This window comes from Bombus vosnesenskii, unplaced genomic scaffold (genome assembly GCF_011952255.1).
Source record: "Bombus vosnesenskii isolate JDL3184/JDL3185 unplaced genomic scaffold, Bvos_JDL3184-5_v1.1 scf7180000013339, whole genome shotgun sequence".
NCBI classification, from domain to species: Eukaryota; Metazoa; Arthropoda; class Insecta; order Hymenoptera; family Apidae; genus Bombus; species Bombus vosnesenskii.
Genome location: NW_022882976.1, coordinates 1,237,058 through 1,263,922, shown reverse-complemented (window position 1 = coordinate 1,263,922; position 26,865 = coordinate 1,237,058). Strand labels below are relative to the sequence as shown.

Here is a 26,865-nt window from a genome sequence, read left to right as displayed (position 1 = left end):
TCATAGAAATTAGAATTTCAAACCAATTTCGTGCGCAAGATCTGTATATTAGATTTCTGTACATTAAATTTTTATACTATAGTTCCAAAAAGTATTTGCACAACAGTATTTAGTAATTAATTAGGTGTAAATCTTGTATTATTTAGTAGTAGTTTCATATGACGACAAAAAATTAATACTTCGAAAGTAAAATGTAAAACCTGGGAAAAGATACTTCATTGAAAATAAGGGTATGTGTAAATACTTGTGATAGCCACTGTCGATTCGAAAATTATTTGTCTAAAATTAGCAGCAAAATTTTTATTATTCTAATCTTTTATGAATGTGGTTGTTTGGACGAATTGGATATTTCTTCGATGAAAATTTGTTTCGCAACGATTGTTCACTGGCAGCCAACTTCATGTATCGAAAATGCTTCGCAGGGTGATGGAGCGACGATGATTATTATTCTACCTCGAGGTGATGTCACAGGCCGACCATTTTTCTTTCACGGTGTACTTGTATCGCGAGTCAGGCGGAGTAGCGAGATATTAAATACGATGAAAATGATTTATGAGCGTGAAACGCTTTCTGGGATTTTCTATTGTCACAGGCGCGCGGTCGCCAACGATACTCGAGCAGATAATTTACGAACACTCGTAATTATGTCAAAATGATCAACAGGAGGGACCTCTGTGTTGCGCGTAACGATAATCCTACAAAATTTACCAATGAGTACATATTTCCGATATGGAACGGTGAATTTAAAATTGAAACGTCGTTCGTACGATACGACGAATGTGAAAGTTTCATATATACGTTCTGTTATTTACATGAATCTTTATCCACTAGAGAACAATTAAAATATGAAAAATAGGCGTTACACAGAGAAACTTATTTTTTAAAGAAATAACGTCGCCTTTCTGAATCACGAAATATCTTATCTACAGAGAGAAGCTATTAGCATAGCAGCGATACGAACATAAAAGTAACAATAGCTTATTTTCAAGAAAAAGTTTCGCGACATAAAGACATCTTTCTTTGTGCTGCCATTGTCGGATTATAATACCATCGAAACGCATTATCGTGCGGAATAATGCGGCAACAATTGTCAATAGAATCGAACGATCAAGTCCACGAGGAACGATAACGGTCGACGATACGATTGTAGACTGAGACACGAAGGGAAATGGATTCCCCCTGCGAAGGCGACGACGTCGTAACGCGCAATATCTCTGGAAAACAAGCGACGGAGCCGAGAAAGAATCGAATAAATTAATACTTAATCAGGACAGTGGCGAAATGCAGCGGGGGAGAAAAAATAGAAGAAACGATGACAACGATGGCGCGGGGTGGAAAAAGAAAATTTACGAGGAACGGACGTTTCGCGTTTCCACGATAATATCCTCGGGTGTCTCGTGATTAATGCAGCCGCTCAGTCGGTGAAAAGACGGCGGTCTTACAGCAGGATCGACTCGTGATCCAGAAAAACTAGCTGCACGGGACGGAAAGAATAATGGCGTCGCGCACTGATGACTCCTTTCGAAGCAAACCTCAGCGTCGCGACGACAACGGCGACTGTTCGCGTGGCCCCCTTCGTGGGAAGCTTTAAACTGCCGGCAGACATGAGCGTGTAATACCGGGATCCTTCGTTCCGCGCGCGACAACGATCTGCGTGCATTCGCTGCAGAGTTTGGTTCCTTCGAGCGGAACACCGGTGCCGCGCGTATCAGTTCGTCGGCGACAGGAAATTTACCGTGCACGGCAAGTGGTATAAGTGGATGCTGGTTGAACAATTACCACGAAATCCGAGGCACTTTGAGTCTGAAATTTCGTCAAACTAGGTCTGGTCTAGATTTGATTTCGTCTTAGAAGCAGTGAAGGTGTTCAGACAGAGAGCACGTTAAATGAATTCGGTTCGCTATGTTACAGAGAGACTAGTATTGTGGGCGATAGAATACGCTAATTTTGAGACACGATATTGCAAGATTGTAAAATCGGTCAAAGTAATTATGTTTCCGGAGTTGTGACTAAGGGATTGATAGAAATTTCCTAGAATTATGTTGTACGAAGAAACTTTCAGTACATAATTAAAATTTATATTGAAGTTACAACTTCTGCTTTCTCGTCCTTAATCTGTTGAAATGTAATCGCGACTAACATTTGTAGTACTTTTGCTTCAAGTATATCCTTTTCATTGTATGGAAGTCTAAAACAATTTGTCCTAAATCGGTTTTATTTCCACTTACAACGCTATGACAGATGATTTAAATTATAGTCTCGTTATATCATGACCCATACTATACGTGCTAATCAATGAAAATTTATGTTGTACTAAATTAGCTAAGTCGGAGAACATCTATTATATGAGTAACTGAGATATATTATAGTATAAGTGTATAATGTACGCCATACAAACGATTCTAACAGTAAGAGCTATTTATTGTTCACATTGACGGTAGCACGCACCGATATCGACATATTACTCACACGGAAGGATAGGTAGTATAGCCAGGAAATTTAGGTTAGCGTGAAATTTGTAGTTACCAGCTTTTTGATATTCATGAAACTTTTTACCCGTATCCCTGTTTTGTTTTTCTTTGCCATCCCGTGCAATCTTTTGCAATTCGCCGACCCGTAATTGTCTTCATCTGTAACAAGTCCAGAGCTACCGCTTACGATTCCAAGGCAATACGGGGTAATGTCTTGAATAAAATATTTCCGCTATCTGATACGTCAGTCGCGCTCAATCTCTGCAAAGGCGATACATCCGCACGGTACATCCAACATTCATTTTCCTGCCGTTCGATAATTTCCAGTAAATTCTCGGGATTCGAGGCACTGCTCTCGATAATGCGCCACTCGACACCTGCTTCTATCTTCTACTCCATCGGCGAGGCTTTCTTCGCAGCCGGAGTAATCCTCTCGGAAATCGCTCATAGACGAAACCTTAAAGTGGTAGTCGAGGAACGAATTGATTTGCAAATGGAAGAAATCGACGGGAGTTGCGCGTCGAGTTCCTTCTCGCTGCTTTTCATCGACGCCCAAGACCTTTGACTTCCAACACCAATTTATGCAGACTCATCACCGTAAAACGTGCACTACCGTCGATCCTCTAAGGATGGTTCGTAACGAAACGATTTTCACGCCTGCCTTCGCACGCCTTACTTTCTTTTCGAGTCGTTGATCGATCAAAACTTTCAACCTCCGATAGGGAAACAAATTTCACAGCAGACACAGTCGAAAGTCATTCATGGAACGAACGGTAACACGAAAGAGGGGCATCGTACTTCAGTACGATTCTTGGGCTGGTAATTGTAATTCAGCCGGCGTACACAGCTTTACTTTCGATCGGCGAGACGCACGAATTTGTCGGGATTGTAATCCTCGCGGGGGCAAATGGAATACGAGGAATCGAAGGTCGTTGTTCTGGCTGAAATATCGATTATGTCGTGCAGGCTAGCCGCGTGCTCGCGGAATCGTGTTGCACGGAACAATGTTTCGCTCGACGCAAGTCTGCTAAATTATTAATCCGGCTTCGTGTAATCGCGCTGTTAAGGTGAAAAGCCGCACAGCGGACATTCTTTGACACGACATCGGCCGTTTACGCCTGATTCAAGCTTTGGAAGCGTGTTACGTATCGAGAGGAAATAGCGTAACCTGGTCAAGAACAGACTCGCTAAAGAAGAAAGGAGTTACAGTGGAGTCTAACAAATGGTGAATAATATTTCGATGAAATGGAACCTGTTGTTTATTTTACTGTAATACGTATACGAAATGTCCCATGTGTGCGCTTTGGGAAATTCGTTGAATTAATTTCATTCTATTTTATTGTTTAATTCGCGTCAAAAAATTATTTCGTTCCTTTTCCAGTTGTATTACCAGCGCGTTCTCTAATTTTGGACAATAGAGTCGTAAGTATCAAGCAAACACGTTGAAAGCGTGCAATATCGTCGCGCTAGGAGATTTTGCGGCGGACGCACATACAGATTGAAGCACTGTGGAAAACACGGCGCTATCGGATTAAATGCATCAGCAACTGTTATCTTCCCGTTGATGACTTGGAGCTGGCAACTTCCGCCGCTACATTCTTTCGTTCTCGCGTGTTTCGTCGAGAATGCGTGCTTATCCGGTTTTACTTTCCGCTAACTTTATCAAATGTATGATTTTTCGAGCGACGGAAAGAGACAAAGATAGGAAGAGACGAAAAGGCAGAAGGACGGGGAGAATGAACGAGAACACGTTGGCTGAACGCTTGGCTATCGACTGGATAACATCGATAAGAATAAAGTTATATGCATTTCGTTTTTGTTGCGTTCTTACCGTTGATCCGTGGTATGATTTGCTCTCGCGTTTCCGTTTCACAGATCAACTCGATAACTTAAAAGCTTTTCCTGCCTTTCGTTCCAATTAGCGGATCGTGCATACGACTTCTCATCCTACTTTCAATGCTTGTATCGACCGATCTTGCGGCTCTCGTTCCCTGCCTACTACTTTCAAAGTAATCGTGTCAATTGTAAACATACGTGTTCGAGTTGTACGGTTTGTCAGGAATTTCGTAGAGCGTTCGATCCGCCTGAAAAATAACTCTACTCTTCGAGCAAAATCCATTTGCTATGAATCCCCCATAGTTGCGTTAAATCACTGTATGCGTACTTGCACCGATTTCGGTACTTTGTCGTTGGTCTCTTATTCGCCTTTCTTCGAAAATTCACTTTAATTCTTGCATTCTTAATTCCTTATATAGGATTCGCCAGGTTAGGAGTGATACTTTACGAAACTTTTTATGTTCCATAGAGTTTGTTACGCATTACATATATACTTAATAAAATTAAATTATAAATATATTTTTTATTATGTTTGATAAAGCAGTTGTCGCAACTATTGATATTTTAAAGTTTTATTTTAAAGTATTTTATCAGTTAGCAATATAAATAATTAAATGTACATAGATGAGAACTCGAAGTGAATCCCTAAACTTAGTACATTTGGTGATACATTAGGTCAGGTGATAGATTTGCACGAGCTGTTAGGAGCAGACCTATCTGAACCAGGTAGGTCTATCCATTCTGCCTATTAAGGAGTTTATAATAAATTTCTAAATCCCCTACCATTCACGGTAACATCGTAGAAATACCTTTATAGATACGTTGCAGAAGTGACTCAAATCAATCGTAAACCACCTATGTACATCGTCAGCCTCGCTATTTTTCCTCGTAACAACATGACCAATTGCTCGTGACAACACAAGCAAGGAAACGGTTCTCGACTGGCGAATTCCTATCGCATGTTTCGAAGCAACGGATGGCTACTTTCGCGCACGCAATAGCTCGTGCTTAGTTTTGTTATCGCACGAGCACTTGTCATTAACTCTTGTAGCCATTTTGGAGGGCCGGTGCGGCGTTTCTCGCGGCAGCGGATAAACACGAACCCATGGGTGCGTGCAGTTGTCGTTATCAATTTTATGATTTCGAGAGAACACGGACGCTCGAATCGTTTCACGCCTGAGAAACGCTGTGGCCGAGCATCGTGTTTATTTATCGGCAACTGATAACGACAACGTCCACGATAGAGGAATGTCCCACGGACGTCGTGTTAATGATTACGTGCTACGGCCGGTGGAAGCGAGCGTGGCGAATAAAATCCGTCGGCCTCGCTGTACGCATTGCGACAAACCGGAGGTCGGAGGTTGCCACCGTGGCGTAGATCGTCGCACGACGATAATCACTTTATGACGGTTCTCCTGTGTGCTGAGCCTTTTTCTCATTTCGACACGTCAGACCTTTATGAGATTCGTATGTGAAGCATAGGTTGTTAGTTGTTACTTTAATTTATCTTAACTAATATTCTGCATTAATTAATATTGATAAATCTGCATTAAATCGTAAAATTGTTCTTCTATAAAACGTAGTTGTTTTACCCGTGACTTTTAAATGCTCCAAATTTAGTTAGTTATTTTGGTCGAAGTACTGTAGATGCCTTAGAGATATTGTGATTTAATTTATTCAACTACATTCTAATTTAATCTCCTAAGTTTCTACCTTTCAAATAATCTGCATTGGCGCATCTGAAAAAGACAGTGACATCTAGAGTCATATTCAGTCTCAAAAGTCAATTGAGATATATTTATAGTTCTGTATTAAAGGAGATTTGATTCGGGTACGGAAAGAATTTCGACAATAAGAAAAAATATTGCAAGGCTATCATAAAAAAATTTCAACGATACAAACGTAGTAGAAACACATCAAAAAAGAAATCCTAACAACAAAATTTCAAGCATATCTGGGAAAGAATATTAAATAAAAATAACAAGCAGTATTATTATAAAAAATAAATAAATAAATAGATCCAGAATACAAGGAAAGATGTTTAAAAAATAAAATTACTAGTCATAACGTTCTAAGGAATAAATGTCAGAGATTTGTGAATGATAAAGTAAACTTCGGATAAGGTAAAGTTAAACTATAAATCGATGTGAAAATCGACAGAATACCTATATAATATATATGTAGCAACACCTATACACATACCATGTATGATCAATCGCAATAGAAGAACATCTGTGACTACGTTTGATTCCTGATTTGTCGCGGTTCTTCCGGGAATTTCGGCCATCGATCTCGTTCTTGTCGCCATGCGAGCCCATTAAGCGCGATCATTAGCTCCGGTAGGATGCCGCTGTCAGCGTTGGTGACGTCGCGTCGCATTATCGAGACCGGCGAATCGGGACAGAGTAATTGACATAATTGTCCGGCACGTGAAATCGATCGGGCATGCCGATGAGAAGGCGTCAATGCCAAGAAGGGTCTGCACTTACCATCAGATTGTTCGAATTTATCGGACGACCTGTAATACTCAAAGAAATCCACCTTCTACATCTTTCATATAAAATTACATCATTAATTTTGTAAAAATCGCTCCCCCTTCGACAATTTAAATAACTTCTGTTGTCCATATATTTACTGCGTATAATATTTGTTCAATCTGGCATATAAGGATATGCATACGAATACGTAACTCAGAAGGCGGCCAACTATTAATCAAACATGAAAACACGTAGTTATTCCGAACAAAAAGTCGAATTATGTTATATGAAATTATATATTATATCGAGTTATATTTCATTTTCTTTGTGAAAATAATGGGGACGGTAATATGCTCGGCACGAAGCTGTTCGTACCGCATCACGGATTTGCTGCCAATTATCTAGATATGTACCTTCCATTCTCTGTCACTGTCATTTCTATTCCGCCATAGAGCTCGCGCTGTCCACCGAATAATTCTTATTACACTCGAAACGATAGGAGACAATAGCTGCCGTCGAAGCAGCGTATTCTACCTAATTGGCATAATTTCTCTCTACGTAGAACCGCAACGCAGATTCACGGCACGATGATGGTAACTGTGAGAAACAGCGGTCACACACATACAACTGGGCTTGATTACATGAACAGACAACCGACCTCGTTGGTTTCGTGTCACTCGATATTATAAAGAAACTTTCTGGCCACGAGTCGCGACATGGTATTTCCGGAAACGTTTTCCTAGACCACGTTTGTTCGTTGGTTCGCTCGTGCGTTACTCTCTTCAGAAAGGAAGTTCGTGAGGAAAACGCGCAAACGAGAACGCAACGACAATTTATTAACGATCACGGCGTCCGATAATTATTTCCGCCGTGAACATGGTCCGGATACAAGCGCGCGTAACCGAACGCGTTCATAGCAATGTCGCGAGAGATTTTCTCCGTTTGGAATCGGGAGATTTGTCGCCGGTTGAGCGTAGAGTATTTACATGAGCGTTAGATCATTAACGCGGTATATAGTCGCGTTGTCCTCTCAGCGTCACCGATGACGCGCCACGTTGGGACGCGACAAGAGTGAATTGGCCCAACGTAATTGCTATAATTTCCCAACGCGTGGAATCTGTTGTTGCAACGTGAGCACACTGTCCACCAAACCTCGAGATACCTGCCCCGATAGAACTAGCAAGACAATTATGTCGTGGACCACGGGCAACGCGCGTGCACGTATGCGTGCACACGAGGCATCGGTAAAATATATGGCACGCGTGTGTCTCGACTGTGGCGATCGAAATCGACGAAACGATTGAATTTACCGAAGATTCAGCGGTGATCGTAATTTTCAATCGCAGATTACGGATCTGATTGCGGATTAAGCGATACTGCCGGGCTATTTGATTACCGGGTATATCGGAAATTGTACTAACAAGTACGGTCGCGACGAAAGCAATTTATTGCTTGATCGGTGAAACGATATCGCGATAACGAGCGTGGTTGGTGAAAGTGGTAGGGGGAGAGGCTTTAATTCATTGACTGCCGTTGATAACTCGATCGAGCTCGTTCTTTCGAGTTTTCCGACTCGTCGAATATATTGAAAGTCGCGTTTCTGCCCTAACGATAAGTAATTCCACACGACAATATTTTAACATAATTCTGTTTCCCGGTAGCAATTGAATCTTATTTTAAGAATGAAACAGGGCCAGAAGAGCGATAAAACACACGTCCTATTTGGCGTTGTTCCTCAGACGCAGCCATTTCAATGCTGCATAAGCTGCACGTCCAAGTTTCACAGGAGAACCGCGCCAAACGATCACCTAAGTGGAAAACATGATTGAACAGAACATTGTTGCTTACAGGAAATTTTCTGATTCATTCCGTGTTCCAAGCCCATTCACCAGGCTGCGACCATAGATCGCGATACGCCTTGTACGATATCGCTGGAAACGACTTTAATTTACTCGATGCAAGGTCCGTTTTTTACCGTGACTTTAAAACGTTCCAATACAAGGGCAGCGGCGCGGCGTAGCTTCGTATATCGTATAATTGCACGCTTACGTACGTCTTTCTCGAAAACATTCTTTCGCTCGTGTAGGCTTAGCCGACCTCCTTCCGCCCATTTAAACTTCGTCTCTATTCTCCACGACATTTACCCGGAACGGACATTGCGTAAATAATTGCAACGCGCGTTGCATAATGAAGTAGCTGTATGGAATCGAACAACTTATGTAGTACCGCGTGTTTTTGCTATAACATGACACCCACGTGACAATAAACACGAGAATGACAGTCGATGGGAAGAAAAGGCCATAGCACCGTGGGACGCGTGCAGCGTGGAAACGACACTCGTATTGCGATAACGTATTATAACAGCGTACACTTCCTGATTTTTTCAATACTTCCATGGGGAAGTGTGTGTAAAATGTAAACGCATGAGCAGAGTTGAACGTTGCATGCAAGAGGATATATAAAACGTTTCTTAGAAACTTTCGCGAGCTCTTGAAGAGAATAAAATGAGAGTAAAATCAGTAATAAAAAGAAATATTGATTTAAAAAATCATGTTCTGAAATGCTGTAAATAATAAATAGTGTAAATAAAAAATACTGTAGGTAAAATACTGTTCTTGATACATATTGGATATATATAATAAAAATCACCATCAAATACATTGATACATATCCATAAGAGCGGTGGTTCGTTTGAAAAACTGACTAATCGAAACAGAAGTTGAAATTTTCATTTAAATCGGTGCAGTTAAATCTATGGAGGAGGCATTGTCGGACTTCTGAATGGCGCAGACATAATTCGTATAATTGCGGAACACTTGCCACTCATCGTTCGCCATTCTTTCGCGATAATATGCAACGTTCCGCGGTATCAACCGCGCTCATACGTGAATGGCAATAAACAGTCGGTACAATGGCTGGTGGGACAAGAAGACAATTGCGATGCATAGGGACACTCACGGAAACGGAACACTCGTTTCGCTAGCGAACTATTTTCACCAGTGAGAACCATGTTTTCTGCATACTCTCCGTGTTCCCCTTTTCACTCTTCCTTTCTGTTCTTCGTGTGCATCGCAAGAGGAAAGCTAGTACACATTGACAGGTTTACAATCGTGGTTGGTTCGATCTGATTTGCTTCTGTCGTTCAGCACGTACTTCGAACGCAACAGTAACCTCTGTGAGTCTTCGAATCGAGAACTGTGAGAAGAGGTATTGTGCAAGTATAAGCTGCACACGATGCAACAAAGAGAGAGTGTAAGAGTAATATGAAGGAGGAAAGTCCGATTTTCCAATCGGTCGTGCGTCGACTGCCAGTAAGGGTTACCGAGGAGAGGAAAAGATATGCTTCCCATTTCCGATGTGGCGGCGGAAATTGAAGAAGTTGCGCGGGACGACAGTGGAAAATATTTATTACTCGGCCGCAGATACTTTTCTTGACTTACGAACTGTTGCGGTTTTTCAGGTCTTTCTCGACTCAGGTTTGTGGTACCACATCATGGCGTTTTAAGAGATAAAATACTCGTCGAGTCTCGTGATTATTATTGAAAATTAAATAACATACAATATATACGAAGAGGTAAAGTTTCTGACAGTATATGTATAACAGATTGTGTTCTCTTTTGGTGTGGTGTTGCAATGGAAGATTAAAACGACGCTAAGCTGGCAATAAAGAGTAACGTTATAGCCGAGCCAGTTTAAATTCCATAGTGTCTTATTCCGAACGACGCGGATTCCCCGCGTGCTGAGACAAAAGAGGGTAGTTGTTAGCTATCAGCGTGCACAAGCAAGACCCTTCCTGTCCTCCTCTTCTCTCTGTTTCGCTTGGAAGCCTTCACGCTAAGCGCGAAGGCAATATCGGACTGAGCTTTTCAAAGCACGATCGTCGCGTTCTCAAAGCGAAAGAATGGTTCTTGTTTCTTCCAGGAATTCGAATTTTCTCCTAGATTCACTGCATTACATTTTAAAGCAGTTCCATGTTCATTGCAAATGCTGATAGCGGAAAGACAAGAAAGAAAAGAAAGGTGTAAGAAGATCGAAAAAGAGCAACGAAGGAGAAAAGTAAAGAACGAAAGAAGAGGAAAAGCCGGAAGGTTGACCAGATCGTTAATAAAAATCTGGGCGTGCTAGAAATCTATAAGAGTCGAAACGAGCACCGTCTGCTACGCTAAGTAACTTTGACAATATCGTTCTTTTCCTGAGTTCCTACACCTGCGCCCGGTTTTTTTTATCGCTAAAACAATTTCTTGTTTTTGCCATCCGGCTCCCTCACGCATGTGTCCGCCCGCTAAATTTTTTATTGCAAACGTTTTATATTCTATATCCAATCAGAACAGGCTACAGTTGCCACGTTAGTTCGAATCTTTCACGCGTCGAGGATAACATAAATGGATATTCTCGAGTTCTTCCCTTCTTTTTTCCCCTCTCCATTTTACTTTCCTTTTCTTTCTACCTCTTTGTACACTGTATTTTCGTTCCCGTGTACGCTTCCATCTGAAACTTGCAGGTGAGACGAATGGCGAGTCGAAGAATGTCGGGACAAAAGGAGGCCAGAAGCATAACACGCGTGACTCGTTCGAGATCACGGCGCACGGTTACGCAGGTACCGGCCGGTTCACGTGGCTGGTAAATTAAATTCTAATAAAGCTCGCCGAAACGGGAAAGAAAAAAGTAGTCGAGTAGTGGTCCACCAGCGAACAATGGCGTTGGAAGGCGTCGCAGGCAGCGCGTCTTCGGCCGACACGAACCGCGGATAATTATATCGAGACGGTGACCAGGAATTCTCGCAGAAAAACTTGTATTCGGTCCTTACGGTGCTCGCAGTGCCGCCATGGGACGGTTAACTAACTCGCCGGCTACGTCGCTCAGGTGGTAGGTGTGTCGCTTTCGAAACGCGTCGGCCCCGTGTAAAAAAGGTGATCGGTGAAAAAGACGGCGCGGCGAATAGTTTCATTCCTCCTGTTCCCTGCCTTTGCCTGGTAGCACGGTTGTCTCTTGTCTCGTTCGGAAGCTTTGATATCTTTCTGCGTTGGTGAATAGAACGGGGACAAGAAACCACGCAAGAAACAGGAGTGATTCAACGTTATTAATGAGCGATTCGGTTAATGTCTGATGTATGGAACGTGCGAAAAGTTTACAAGAATGTATAGGATAAGGTAGAGTTATTTGAGTCAGGAAGATATTTGAGTCAAGCTGCGCAATTTGCTTTGTAATCTACGTTTGAAAATAGATTATTATTAAAAATGAGTAAGTGATACAAACAATCTCATGGTTGATTTGTTCGAATCATTTTCTCGTTTCTAACATTTTCTCTGATTGCAGTTAATATGGCTACACAATATTTCCTCATTTTTTCGTTATTACGTTAAAAGCTAATGGTTTCTTGTAACATACGTCAAGCTTGATTATTTTGTGCAAAGTTCAAAATGGGATTTTAAACTACTGAACCTTAAATGAAGTTAGTTAGTTAGTATTACTTGAGAGCTTGGAAAAGCTTGTTCGATAGAATTTGTTCTCCTGTAGAAGTTCTTCTCGGAAATGATTTCAATCTTCTTTATAAATTATTCTAACGTTTTTACTATTGGATGGATAAAAAGTTTAACTCAAAATTGTTACTCTTTTCAGGATCGACACGTGAAGAATTCTAGCAAGGATCCGCAGATGGACTCCAGCCAAGACTATTCTCTGCTACTAGGTTACGAGAACAAGACGCACACAGTTCTTCGTTTCAGCAGACGATACGATACGTGCGACCCGCGGGACCTTAAGATCACGGTAGGTGGTTTGATTTATATGGCTTCCGGCGTGAAAGATAATTTCGCGTAGCGCGCCAAGTGCTCGCCTGAGGATCGTTTGACAGATTTACGAGAAAAATTGAACAGTCGAGCATGATGCCAGCCGGTCGAGGAGGAATTATTTATCGCGGTTCTTTAGGAAATTGTGCACCGCAGCTATATACAGCGCGCTAAATAATTAATCCCTTCTGTTGGAATGGCAAGCGTATGGGTATACATCACGATCGAAGTACTTAATTTCGCGATCCTGCAAAATTGCCGTCAATTTCGTAACTGTCTCGCGTTTACATACCGTCACCAGACTGTACAAAAACAGAACCACGAATCGATATTAACCATCCGTGTCATTTCGCCGTAAATTTATCGTGAAAACCTGGTATTTTACAACGTTCAAATACATATATTGCTTGATGATATAAATTACATTTTTCAAAGAACTACTAATTTAGAACTGCCTTGCGATCGTTAGAGCATTTCTAATATGATCTTACGTAAGATTCAGATTTGTTGTTTTTCCAGTTACTCAAAGTTTATGCATTTAGCTATATTTACTGAGGTTTTTATTAAGCCAGAAACGTAATTTCATGTATCTATCTGCTTTTATGACATTACTTTTAATATGGTAATTAATATATGCCAGATATAATTACAGGTTGGTAGTATGTCCTTTTTATGAATAACGAAACTTAGTTACATATTAGAAACCATTTTTATTCTTCAACATAAAATTGAAACGAGAAATCACACGTATCAATAGTGATTGTTTCACACTTGCTTTTCTCACTGTGCAAAATGAAAGTGCTTAATGATAGGAAGATGTGATTGAATCGGACATGATCTAAACGCGATATTCAAAAATATTTATCTCAATACGAGTGATTAGAATTATAGCAAAGTAGAAATTAACGCGAGGCGTTGGCGCGACATAGGATCGCCACAGTAGCGTCCGACAATGGGAAATCGTGGAAATACGAGCGCGATTCATTACACGTCGCAATTAACGTTAATTAACCGACATTACGGGTAGCAAATACGCGGCGTAGCGGCAGCAAAAGTGTCAGGAATTTCACGACGGTTCACGGTCGGCTAACGAGAACGAAGTAGTGCGTCGGCGTTACGGAAAGTCGTGGGCGGTATGCAGAATCATTAGCGAGCCAAAGAGGGGAGTAGAGAAGGAGGAGATATTAACATAGGCCGGTGAAAATTCAAAGACTCGTTATCATCAGGCAGCCTTCGTTCCCTGAATTCCACGCGGCGGAATAGGACGACCAAGCCGACCTAGTTCTTTATTTCGCCAGTAATTAACTCAGAAATAGATCGAGCCATGATAGAGCCGTTTAATCGGTTGGTACCGCGGCTTCAACTTCAATAAAAGAGATTATACGCGTGTTGCGAATCGCTCGAACTTTGTACATACAGCCTAGAAATTTATGGCAGTGTAGCAGGACAGCGGACGTTTTGCGTTGAACCACGATATGCTTTCGAGGGACTGGTCGCATAGCTAATATCGCTATTGATATGCAGTTATGTCTTCCGCTGTCTTCAGTCTATTTTCAAACATAAAACTAAAGCTATGTCTTTGCCGAAGCAACGATGACGAATATTTTGTCGATTTTCCATGCTTCTTGAGAAAGTTGCTACTTGTTGCCTGTTTCCACTCAAAGCGCTAGAGATTAAGGACAAATAAGAAACACATGAAGCACGTCGCGACAGAAACAAATGTTCCTTCCAAGTATATTTGTTGATTGTTTCATAGCACAACTCGTTGCTAGGAACAAATGTCGCTTTGGAACCGCGGACAAAATTGTTTGAAACATGCGGCAACAACGGCCGAAAAGTTCCTCGTTATTGCTTCAACGAGGGACGCATCTTAGGGAAAATACTATTAATGGATAAAGACAAGCTAATTAGCAAAGACATAGGACGAGATGGACTTAATTAGGCTTAGAGAAGTTACAAGTTTGTCGAACGAATTAGTCGATGAACGCGTATAATTACATATTACTAATTGTCGTTTAAGGGCCAGTAACATGAAAACGGTAATTGAACGTTTCCTTTGTCCACGTCTTCATTCAAGGTTGTTTCGCGTTAACTCTAGTACCTATACGTAGACTCGTGAAACCCGAGGCGACTATAAACCGATCACGAACTTTGGAAATAATTGCACAGTTTATGTTTTGCGTGGTAATAGCGTTTATAAGTCGTCGACAGCCGTAGTAGTCGATAGTCGACGAATGTCACCGGGAACATGCATGTACCAAGTCTGGCAACGACTCGACGGACGATGAATATTCGCTTTCTGTGTTCGTGTAAATAATTGACGCGTGGAACGCAAATATTAGCAGGGAACGAAGTGAAGTCAGTGAGAAACGCTGTCACGTTTACACGAAGGAATTCCTCTGGATTGGACGGTGCACGTCTCAAGACTCGCGAAATAGGATTGCTTTGTCAATAGAGTAATTACACATCGTTTTCGTAGAGAACAAAATTACTTTAACATCTGTTTATTCTACTTTGGATAAGAAAAATTGAAAAGACGAACCAACCAAGCTGGTTACCGATTCTAAGGACTCGAGTGTACAAATTAATTAGTCGGAACAACTGTTCAAAATTCTACTGAATAACTGCACACGAACAAAGTAAATCGGTTTGTCGATCCTGAAACCTCGAGGAAGTCTGCGTAGATGAAGATGATTATGTAGATGAAGATTTCAGAATCTCGTTGTCGCTCAGTCCGATCTTTTCCACGTAGTCGCTAAACAGAATTTAGAAGAAACAGGCAGTGGCTACTTCGCGATCTCGATCTCGAGAATCCGTTGCGAGGAAACTGAACGTGGCGAATGCAGCGACCGCAGGAATATCCATCTAACAGTTGAGTCATCAAAATACTTGGGTGCAAAAATAAAACGAGCCACCGCGGGTCGAGATTGTATCGGGACGACAAACGACTAAGTCAGCTCCCCTTTTCTTTTATCTGATCGCGTGACGTATCGGTACCTTACATGATATTTTTACGTGTCACGTTCGCCTCGTAGGACGACCCTAACCGGTAGCGTGGTGGCTCTCGCGGAAGGCACCGCTGAATCCGTAGGTGGATCGAGATACTTTAAACGGACCAGCGAGGTTTGTTACAGCGTACATTTATACAGGGTTATCGGTGATCGCTGAATCACCAAGCGAAACGTACCAGGCTTCTTTGTCTCGGAACAAAAGTTACGGTTGAAAAGATTGTGGTACGATCGGCCACGGGGTTACCTGTGAGTAAATAGGTCGAACTGTAATAAAATGTACTTTCCTATGAGACATCGTCGCGAAAAACTCATATGCTCTCATCGTATTAATTTCAATTCCATAAAATTAAATTATAGTATTTCAAAATAGACGAAGAACGAGAAGGAAAAGAAATTTAGTTTCAATGTCTTCTATTACAGAATCATATAGTTACTATTTGCTGAATGGGAAACTATAAGATAAACAAATTTTAATTATATGCATCGAACGAATATACGTACACGTAAAATTCTTAACGCGAAGACGTATTTACACGGCAATCTGACAATCGATCGACGTAGTTGACATAGTAGTCGAGACAAAATACGAGCTTAGTTTATACGAACGTAAGACAGAAAAGAATTTGTGTCGTGGTACGCGTCGATTTCGCGTCAAATTATCGATACTCTGCACAACTACCTAGCGGCGTTTCTCATGTATCCGTGTGCTGCTGCAAATTGGCAATAGGTACATACGAGACGGGTTGTCGCCGGTACGAGGCTTCGAACCATTGTTATTTCTACCGACAGCCATGGCGGATTAATCGAATGAGCATCAAATTAAGCGATGTTCCGTTGTAACAGGCTTACATGGAAGAGGGCTTCGATTGCATATTAATATTGCGCGGCTGGCCTCGCCTTTGCTTTAGTATGCAGACGGTCTCATCAGCGGTACGTGAAATTAAACTTGACTACGTCGTAGACGACACAGATGTAGCCAAGGGAGCAGAGGTTCTTACGTGGTCTCTCTTACTTACGGGGCGGTAATTTTAGCGCATCACTCTTGTGTGTGCTTGTAATTAGTTCATTAACGAATGTGTACGTGGGTCGTACGGTCATGACAAGGAGAAACGAGTGACGTTTCGGCGTGCATTGAAATATGTATTTTTCATAATTAAGCTTGTTTACCTGGACGAGCGCGAGTTGCACGAAGCGGAGTTATGCAAACCAGTAATTATTTCGTTAGCCATGGTGTGCTGTCGCAAACGAACCCTGACGACCGAGGCAGAGTTTCTAACGCGAGAATACAGAGTTCTCTCTGGCGTGTGGAGATTCTCCGACTCACGCAGAAATGTAAATATTCCTGGAAGACGTTTCGCGTAAGACGTATATTTACTTATGTAGCGTCGTGAAGTGTCGTGGAAGAAAACGGAACAGAAATCGAACAGAAACGATAGAAGTTGTGTAAACGGTAGCCTGTGTTGACTTTTCAGTCGAGACAAATAAATATCCAACAATTGGATCTACGACCCAGTTTTACGTATGCTCGCGGGTCGCGCGGTCAAAGTGAATGCTGTCTTGGTCCTTTGCATGCGATAAATTTCCCGATGAGCGGCAAGCGCGACACGGCGCAGCGGGACGTGCTGGAGTCAACGAGCGGCGAACTCCTGCGTCGGATGTCGACGATAGAAACCGCAAAAGTTCTACGGCACGTAGCAACTGGGTTCCCCTTTGAGAAGGAGCAGCAGTCGGGCAAGGATTTTGCGGTCGGGTAGTATTATGCAACCCAGACCTCACTGGCAATGGAACCGACGTCACTGGCAGTTTCCACTTTGCAAGATTCGTAGTCCGGTTTTTCCATGTTCCTGTTTCACTCTCTTTTTCACGTGATATCCTCTCTAGTGTGGTGACGGAAAATCGGCACGAATTGTAAAGAGGAAGAGAGAGAGAAAGGAATGGATACAGAAGGATTGCGGTGAACCAGAAAAAAGAGAGAAACGCAGGAAGGAAGAGAAGCAGAGAGAGAGAGAGAGGGAGAAATCGGCCGATTCGTACGTACATATTCGGAAAAGCGCATGGAAAACGAAGAGGTCGAGGAGGAAAACCGCGGAAAAACAGAGAGGATGGAAATGAAGAGAGTTCACGCTAGCTGGAGGATATGCACGTGAACGTTACTGGTGCGGTGGGGAGATTGGTGTGCCTTGCAGAGGGGATTGGCTAGCTGACCTCGTTCTGCTTCTATTCGCTTCCTATCTGTAGCCGTATCTAGTTTACCACTTCACTCCCTCTGGCTGGCTGGTTGACTGGCCGGCTCTATAGTAGCCAACGCGAACTTCCTGAATAAGGTCCTCCCTCGACACTAGAACTGATCGCTATTCCGAATGGTTCGGTTCGATGTAAAAGGAAAATCGAATTTGACCGATGCCTTTGGGATCGACAGGGAAGAGGGGTTTGGACTAAGGGGGTGGAGTAACGGGAGAGTCGCCAGGTGGGCTGACGATCTTATTGGGTGGATCCGTAGCGTCGTAGCAGAGGGCGCCAGGGGGATTTGCCGGAAGCTACTATCCGGTACGACGGGAAATCGAATCAACGTGGAAGGAGATTCCGCGGGCCCTCCGGCGCCAGATTACATACGTTTGGAGACAATTATTGGCAGAAATTCGATTCCTCCGTCACGCAGCCGAGACTGAATTGTTGCGTTAATCGGTCATTTCGATGCTATTACGCGTAGAATGGATTGTCCTTTAATTTCAATCGATCGAGAAGTCTATGTTTCGCCTCGTATCGTGCAATCTCTTCGGTAAATGAATCGACTTGACTTTTTATCGATCCCAATAAATTAACCGGATAATTTTATCGGAGGGTAATCCTCTTAGCCAAGCTTTCCACTATGCAGAACCGCTTCCTTTACGACTTACTTTCCTAACCAATCGAAGATCTTCTTGAACGAACATTCAAAAGCCATCGATTTAATCGAGCGTAAAACGAAAGTGATCGTTTTCGAAGTTTCCTGCAAAATAGTCGAAATTTTTAAGTAATCGTACAGGGGAAGCGAATTCCAATTACACCGATGCTTGTTCTCCCCCATTTTTCGTAACTGGCAATCCGGCTGGTTGTCAACATGTTTGTTAAAGGGAGCCAGACGAGATTGAGTGAAACCGACTGCCTACTATGAACACGCGCGCGCGCACACACACACACACTTCGGTAACTAATGACAGTTCGAAGAAGTTCCCCCGTTCTCTAAGTTTTCCAATCGACCAAAAACTTGTGAACTGACATTTACCTAGAAGAATCCAGTCCGGCAGACGGACCAGAGATTCGTTTTGTTATCGACACGGCAAGTAGACGCGATTTTCCACGAGATGGCCGCGATCAATCCCAGTCTTTTGGATCCCGTTCCAATCAGCGTTGCGTTCACCCTCGACCACGATTCGTACTCGAAACGACGCGATAAAGTTCCAACCGAGAGAAGGGTGGAAGTTTCGAATGTGACGCGATTACGGAGAAAGAAAACGTTTGAATTGTTCTATCTCTTGTTTCTCTTCGAACGTTTCCAATCTGCCGATCATGTTCCATCCGATCGTCGGTGCATTAAAATCGCGTGCAGCAAATAGAGAGGAGACGAAGGCGACTAACGTGGGTACATCAACTGGCTGAACGAGATCCAAGTAATTAGGATCAAAGTTAAATCATCAAACTATTTCATCCTCTAAATGAAATTGTGTGACAATCGGACGGAATTTTGATAATCTGCTATTGGCCCTCTGCTACATGGGAGGAAAACCGTAATTCCAATGTGTCACTTGGACGTCGAGGATTCATTGGTTGATCGAACGAAATTAAATAAAAACATAACAGCGAACATTATGTTTTCTAAATATTTCACTATCTTGTTGCAATGAATATTTCTTCCTGTATTTGTTAAAACGTATAAGGAGCTGGTATTAGCAAATTATTGATCGACGAAAGCTGTAAATTTGTTTATGTAGCAGATTCGGGGCGTAAACATTCAGTTTGTGATTGTATGAGGAGTTGGCCATTAAACTCGTGTTTCGGATTACCTCTAATTCCTCGCAGGCGTCGGGTAGAGGGAGGGGGGATTAGTTGAAGATTAAGCTGTTGGACACGTTACTGGCCATGGCTGCAACCAGGCGAAACTTCTCTAGGGTTTCCTTAGAAGCTCTTCTTTCCTTCGCGAGCTAAAAGTTATCGACGCTACGCTTGAGGCTAAATTGGATAAGCATTGCTGGCCCATAGCTTCGTCTTGGCGAAATGATGAAAGGAAAATGGCGCGGAAGAACCTCGAAGCAGCGGATGCATTTCGAAACATTTCTTCCTTCAAAATTACAATGCAATTTTTTGTACATAGCTTAACCAGGCAATTGCATTCAATCTCGGAAGTTGTCTGAGTTTTTTTTATCAAGGATATTGTCGTCGTATGATTCAGCCATATCCATTTTAAATTTCAGCGTACGATGGGTTTGTTTCGAGAACATTTGACAGATAGACGAGTGACACTTATGATTTGAAAACGATGACATGTCGAAGCTGAAATGACAAGGAAAAAAGAGAAGAATCCAGGGGAAAAGTACTTTTCGCTGTACCACACTAATTTCGTTTTACAAAAGAAAGTGCGGATCGATGCGAAAACCTCGTTACCTTGGAAAGAACGAATCGAGAGAAAAGCTTTATATAGCTGCACTGCAGTAGATCAATATTCGACGGACATATTATAAGAATTGCGTCCCAAATGTAGGATGCGATGTACGACCTGGAAAAAGAATGCATGTAAATCCACGAGATTATTTCTAAACAAATATACGCGAATATAGCGCGTCAGTGGATTATTCGTAATTTGTGGAAATGAAAAATCATAGCTACTCTAGGTCTGGATACTCAGCGTAGAATTTTCCAAAATATGTCTCTTTCATCATCCTTTTTTCTTTCTTTTTTCCAGCTGGCTGATCACCGCTCTCTATTTTTTCGTCGACATGCGACATCAAATATTAAATAGCCCCAAATTTATAAAAATAGCCGAAATCATTCCACGTGCAGAATACAACCGGAATATTACTCCTACTGTGTATCATTTTTGCTATGTATTTTACACCGTAGTGTTTCTTTCTTTTATGAATCCGTTTTCATAGACGTTCCGTGCGGAATTCAACGAACACAAAATCAATTCGTCCGAAAAGATGCGAGATAATGATCACAGAGTACAGTCGTAAAATTAGATTAAAAGCGCGTCGTCAAAGCTTTTCTAGCTCGGTCCGCGGACACGAACTAGTTTATACGCGTGCGAGCTTGCCGAGCTCGATGCTATTAAATCGTAGCAACATATATATTACGAAATCGGCCACGGAGCTTAACTGCTTACACCGTAGCTTAAATTAGGTGGCGTTCGCTCACAAGCTCGGAACAGCGTTAACCAATTTTATCGTGGCCGTTAGACATGTAAATTAGCTGCATACAAAATAAGCTAATGCAAAACGGAAGCGATCGTATTTAAAGGAGGTGGCTGTACAACGGAAAAGGGACGTCCCACAGAGAAAGAGCCAGTCATGCGATTTTAAGCTGCGTTCTTACGAAACCTGCGCTTACGCGCATTTTTTTTATTAATCCTCTTATCACTCACGGTAAATCGTGATTAAATCTCGTCAAATGGAATATTTTACTCGGTGGTAACTTTGAAATCAATGAGATGGAAAATCTGAAGGATGAAAGTGTTAACATTAACAACACTGCAGTCTAGTTCTCTAGTTCCCTATCAGTAAGAGCTTAACCATTGTTATTCCGAGGACCGATTAGGAAACACGAGTGAAATCCGAGTTCCGTAAGTATCTTTTAATAATCGTTTAATCCCTTGTTGAACTGTCTCTGTTACGCTCGTGCGATCGAGTCGAATATACGAATATGCAGCGGAACGCAAGCGTACAATCCCTTACACCCTGGTTCTACATGTTCTTTATTGAAACACCGAACGGCGAGATTAAGCCAGGCTTATAACGATTATGCGTTATGGCTTTGCCGAGGAAACAATTTCCATTATCATTAATTGCGGTTTTATATGCAAAAATGTGGCGGCACCGACCTGGTTTCTCGTTCCAAGCATAAAAAGTGGTAAAAGACGAAATGGTAAAAGGATGAGGAGTACAGAGAGAGAGAGAGAGAGGAGGAGGAGGAAGAAGAGAGAACATGTCTCACGCAATACACAGACGACATTAATCTTTCGGAAGTTGACGGGGTTGTCATAGCCTTGCCGATCGCGATCGCGGCCCTCCATTAATAAAACTGATCCAGCGAATGATTTCACTTGTAGCCATACTGACGTGTACACATCGCGGCGTTACATCAAAAGCCACGCGCGGAAGTTTATAGTTCGTAACGAGGTTTACCTGGATTCGTGAGCAAAATGTGATTGTGATTTATGATCTGAAAATAATCGAACGGTCGAAAGCAATTCCGCCCCAGTCCACCCTTTAAACGCCAACTGAACTTTTTACTGAATTCTTTCCCCAATTTTTAATAAACCACTATAAAAAAGGTCGGAGCAAAAAGGTAGACGAAATTCGCGGAAACGAGAAGTCGCGTTATACGTAAGGACGATCTTTCAAAGGGTTAATTTCCAAGTTTTTATCGAGCAGCCGTGACGAGAGAATAAAACGACGAACGTCCAGATGGTCCCCATATGTACGAAATTTCAAAGAAAGGATTCATCGGGACTAAAGATTTGTTCGGGTGATTCGATAACCTGGAGGTTCTAAAGAAATAACTTCATATTATATAAAATTCATTCGCCAATTAACCATGAACTTGCAAAAAGTTTTCACACCTCGAAATATTGCAAAAGAAGGACCACCAAACTAGAATATCGGTGTCTGGTTTTCGTTTTTCGATCGATGCATCACAGTTACCCGCGAACTGTCGAACAAAGTTCGCGCTTCGGTCTTCTCTTTAGTCGCATTTCTATCGCGCGGCTGATAACCACCGCGAGCCGATCGATTAAGTGTTGGCCCGAACGTTTAAACTGTCCGATCATTTCGACCCCAAATGCCAGCTAGGAAATACCCGTTGGCAGCGATAATGCAACTATTATGTCTGCGGCTGTGCCTAAGATCGGAGTTGGCGTAGCTAACAGCCGCCAGATATTGCAAGTTAATTTAAACTTTCTCCTGTTTGCCCGCAATCTTGTATGTTCTGACGCATCCGTTGCTATTTCTTATAATAGCACTCGCGACATTTAAAACGCCACATTATTTAGAATAGAGTTTAACCGTAAAACAACGTCCGTTCAATCCCGAATCCCACTAAAATTCCAAGTTAAAGATAGCCGGAAAAAGAGGAAAGCAGTCACGTTAATAAGAAACCGGTTTCCGTAACGATTTTTTAAGAGGACGCGTGTACGTGTTAATTTAATCTCGCACATGTAATCGCGGGACCCTTGAAAAAGAGACACTGAGAAACGTCATCGCACAAGTATATATACGCTGTTAGTATTCGTTGTCATTAGAAAACTCTGCTGCTAATACTACTAGTAGTAGTAGATGCAGTTCACCTCGAGCAACCAAAAATTGCAATTTACTTTGCATCCCTAAACCATGAGCATGCACGTCCGACCGTCGGACGTAGTATTCCGTGTCGCGTGTATGTGCACGGAATTCGATGTATACCGTATAACGTGATGCGTAAGTGCAACCTTATCTAAGTGGCAGTTTCATTCTTTGAATGAGCAGACGTCGTCCAGGAAAACGAGAGCAATTGTTCGTATTTCTGATCAGGTGCATCTCTAGGGAGTTGGCAGAGTGTATCGTGACACCAGATGGTGGAGATACTTTTTAATGGAATGGAATCTGCTAGTTGACGTACGTGAACGCGTAATCCACGTGACAAGTTAAAGCAGTTGAACTTTTTCTGAGGAAAAAGGTATCTCGTTCTGTTTTTCATTTGTAATAAATACTTTTTCTTATGGCTTCTCTGAAGAAGTAGTTTTCTCAGGTTAAGACAAAGCTATTTGAACGAACTAAGTTTTAATATCTCAAAATTCAACTGTGAACTGTGTGAATAATCAAGTTGGTTATTATGAGACACTAATAGTATTTTATATAATAACGAAAAAACAAGAAAATATTGTATTCTTTATTAGAAAGGAGGAAATAACCGGAAGAATCTTGCCGTATCCTACCCTTGTTCGATCGTGATTGGTAATTTTTAGCAATTCTCGAAAGGTGAAACCCTCACTTAGACGTAAATTGTAAACCTAGTACCGTCGTCCCAGGAGAGACAGCCAACGGGAGAACAGACAGAAGTATGATCTTTCTCTGCTGTAAAACTATAGTTTCCTCTGCGAGCCTGTGAGACCGGATAGAGTTCGAGTTGAAGTTTCGCGTGTTACTTCCCAATTCTCATCTCTAGCTGCACACAGGCAAACTTCTTCCCCTGCCTATTTTCTCCTATTCAGGCCTCTGCTGGATAACTCTTGTTCGAGCGGTTCCAGAGAGGACGCGACTTACACGGAAGGAAGGCATTTTACCCTCTATTCCCTCTCCTTTTCTCTTCGTCTTCCCATCTATCGTTCACTCGGCCGTCCTCTTTTCTACTCTCTGCTATCGTTCCTCCTCCGTTAATCCATGTGTGCACACACTGTGGCGCATGCACCGCTGGCGAACCACCCCCTCGAGCACGCGGAAGTTAAACGAAGAGGTAATCCCGAGCAAATATCTTGGAATCAGCGATAGTTGAACTAAGTTACGGGTGAACAACTCTTTCCCGTTTCCGCAGTCTGGTTATCGCACATAATATATCGTTCTCCGTGAGAATATCGTATCAAGCTGGGTCGGTGCCATCGCGAACTGGGGCGAGGTGTTAAGACAAATATAGCATGCATCTTCCTTTTCGTTTAATTTTAGACTTGATTTACTGACGAACTGATATGTCTGAAATATTTGATTGATCTTGAGCAACAGAGGACGCGACCTCTTAAATCGGAAGAGTTGTTTTCGGATCTCTCGTTTATTTTTAATACAATTTTCGGCGTTTTTATATAGATACGCTTATCGTAGATATATAATATATATGATGAGTTGAAAACTCTAGTATCTATTTTTTAGTTCCACAATTAGTTAAATTATAATTTTATTCTCTAGCAGTGGGTTATACTAATACTGTGATTCTCAGCTAGTTATATAAATCCTTGTTTGCGTATCGAATGATAACTTTTTAAGCCAATGCTACCTATAAAAAAAACCTTGGGTTATTTTATCCTATTGGTTCCCCTTTTCTTCTTCTCCGCTTTCATTTCAAGCTTGATGTAGGAATTCTTTTGAAATAGACATCGATGAGGTTTGTATGAATCGACGACGGAATATTACGAAGATTCCTCTCTTATAAATCCGCTCGTGGCGACGAGAGCATCGAAGGGAAATGTGGGTCACCGATTGGATTCCATTCCATGCGTGAAAGCGCGCCAAAGAAATTGAGAAGCCGAGTCGCATATTGCAGTAACCTTGCCCCGTTCGATTTGTATTCGGTATCGACGAGTTTCATGCACATAAACGTAAATGTGTACATGTAAGTACAGATGTACGAGACACCTCGTGATATGATATGCGTAGTGGTACGCTGAATATCTGCATCATTACAGAGTTTTTCGAGGTAGAATTACGAAAGCGTTTCGAGCTGACAGGTAGGTCGCGATAGGAATCCAGAGACCGTATTCCCGAGGGGAGCAATTAATCAGGGCAATGAATTGGTGAAAATTATGTAACCTAGTGATTATGTAAATTTTAATTAATAGATAATAGCATGTTTTTCTACTGGTTTGTGTATGAGGGTTACTGCATCGTCCACTTGTTCGTTGTTAATCGTTAATTAGCAGCATACACTTTTCATGAACGCGTGAGATATTTGGTATCCAGAACTAAGTTTCCAGGAAGGATGCTCGTATTTGTATGAATATAATTTAACAAGTCAGTTATTTCAACGGATGCATTTATTATTTACGCACGTATTATATTATCAGGAGTAGGTCATTTGTCGGCATTAGTATATAACAATTTGAAATGAAATGGTAATGAAAATATTCTCAATGTATCTATGATATTCTTATTAGTAGCGATATGAGCTTCTAAAATAATTGATGCCTTTAAAATAGGTTATCTCAGACGATAACTACGTAGAAAAGTAAGCACTTCTTTATATTGCATGAACACAATCTTCGTAAAGTTCGTTTGGATTAGTCGACTTAATCGAGTTCAAGCAGCTTGGCTTCGCGCAAGCCTGTGTTTATAAAAGACAAAATAATAGAGTTGATGTTGTTTGAATCAGAGTAACCTGACTGAAGGGAGATATCTAATGGGAAATTAGAGGAGATGTTACCTCGGAAATCAAATCATGTTACTTAGCAACTGTTGTTCCATCCAAATCGATAAAATTTTAATTTCATTTGAAGCTTAAACGAGTATTTCTAGTTTGAATGTAATCTAGTAAAATAGTTTAAAGTTTAAAGTTTCATACTTATTCAAACTTATAGATATATTTTAAATCAAGTAATTATAAATTAAATATTTTGAATTCCAACTCGACTGACCTGCAGACAACTCGACTAAAGTATCCGAGAATATAAAGAGAGAATAAAAATTATTTATTCCCGTCAGACGAAAGTATCCTTTAAAAAAATGCTTTCAAGAAAGTCATGCGGGCATCTCGCGTCCTCCCTGGAAGCGGCATGAATTTCCAAAAGCGAAGGTAACGTTTGGAATTACCGTGGACATGGAAAAAGCTCGCGCTCGTCTGTAATCTTCTTTGCCCGTGAATTACGCGCTTATCGGAGCGCTACCCCTTTCTCCGCGGAATCCTTGGATTAATATAAGTTGAGACCCTGCAATCCCGTAAGCTCGCGGTCGACAGCGTGCTATACGCGTGACACGAATTCCATCATTTGGCGTTTCCACACTGTGTTGCGTGTTCCCGGTTCGATTAGTCCTTTTTCGCTAAAACGCGGCGCAGTAGTAACAGGTGTCCAATACTCGTGTATAATGTCCAAACAAGCTTTCCATCGTTTATCAGAGTAATCTGCAATGTAACATCGGTTTTCCACGATTCTAACTTCCTCACAGCAAGTCAGGTAGCGACAATGCAGGTGCAAAAGCGACCGATTCACCAATACTGAGGGATCCCAGAATAATAAAGCAACCGTTATCAATTCTTCGAGTAGAGACATTGTAATAGAACGTGGCTGGAGAGCATGGTAGTATGCCAAGAGAATGGAAAGAACCGTCATTCGAGAACAAAAGAGTGAATC

The 26,865-nt window shown here is 41.8% G+C and overlaps 1 protein-coding gene across 1 annotated transcript in view; it reads left to right on the top strand.

Moving 5' to 3' along the window:
- The window catches only part of LOC117236029 (MOXD1 homolog 2), a 167,809-nt gene that overhangs the window by 111,234 nt on the left and 29,710 nt on the right, over window positions 1-26,865 (top strand). Inside the window, exon 3 of the mRNA XM_033498605.1 lies at window positions 12,404-12,553. Coding sequence (XP_033354496.1) covers window positions 12,404-12,553 — 150 coding nt within the window. The remainder of the gene's footprint in view (window positions 1-12,403; window positions 12,554-26,865) is intronic.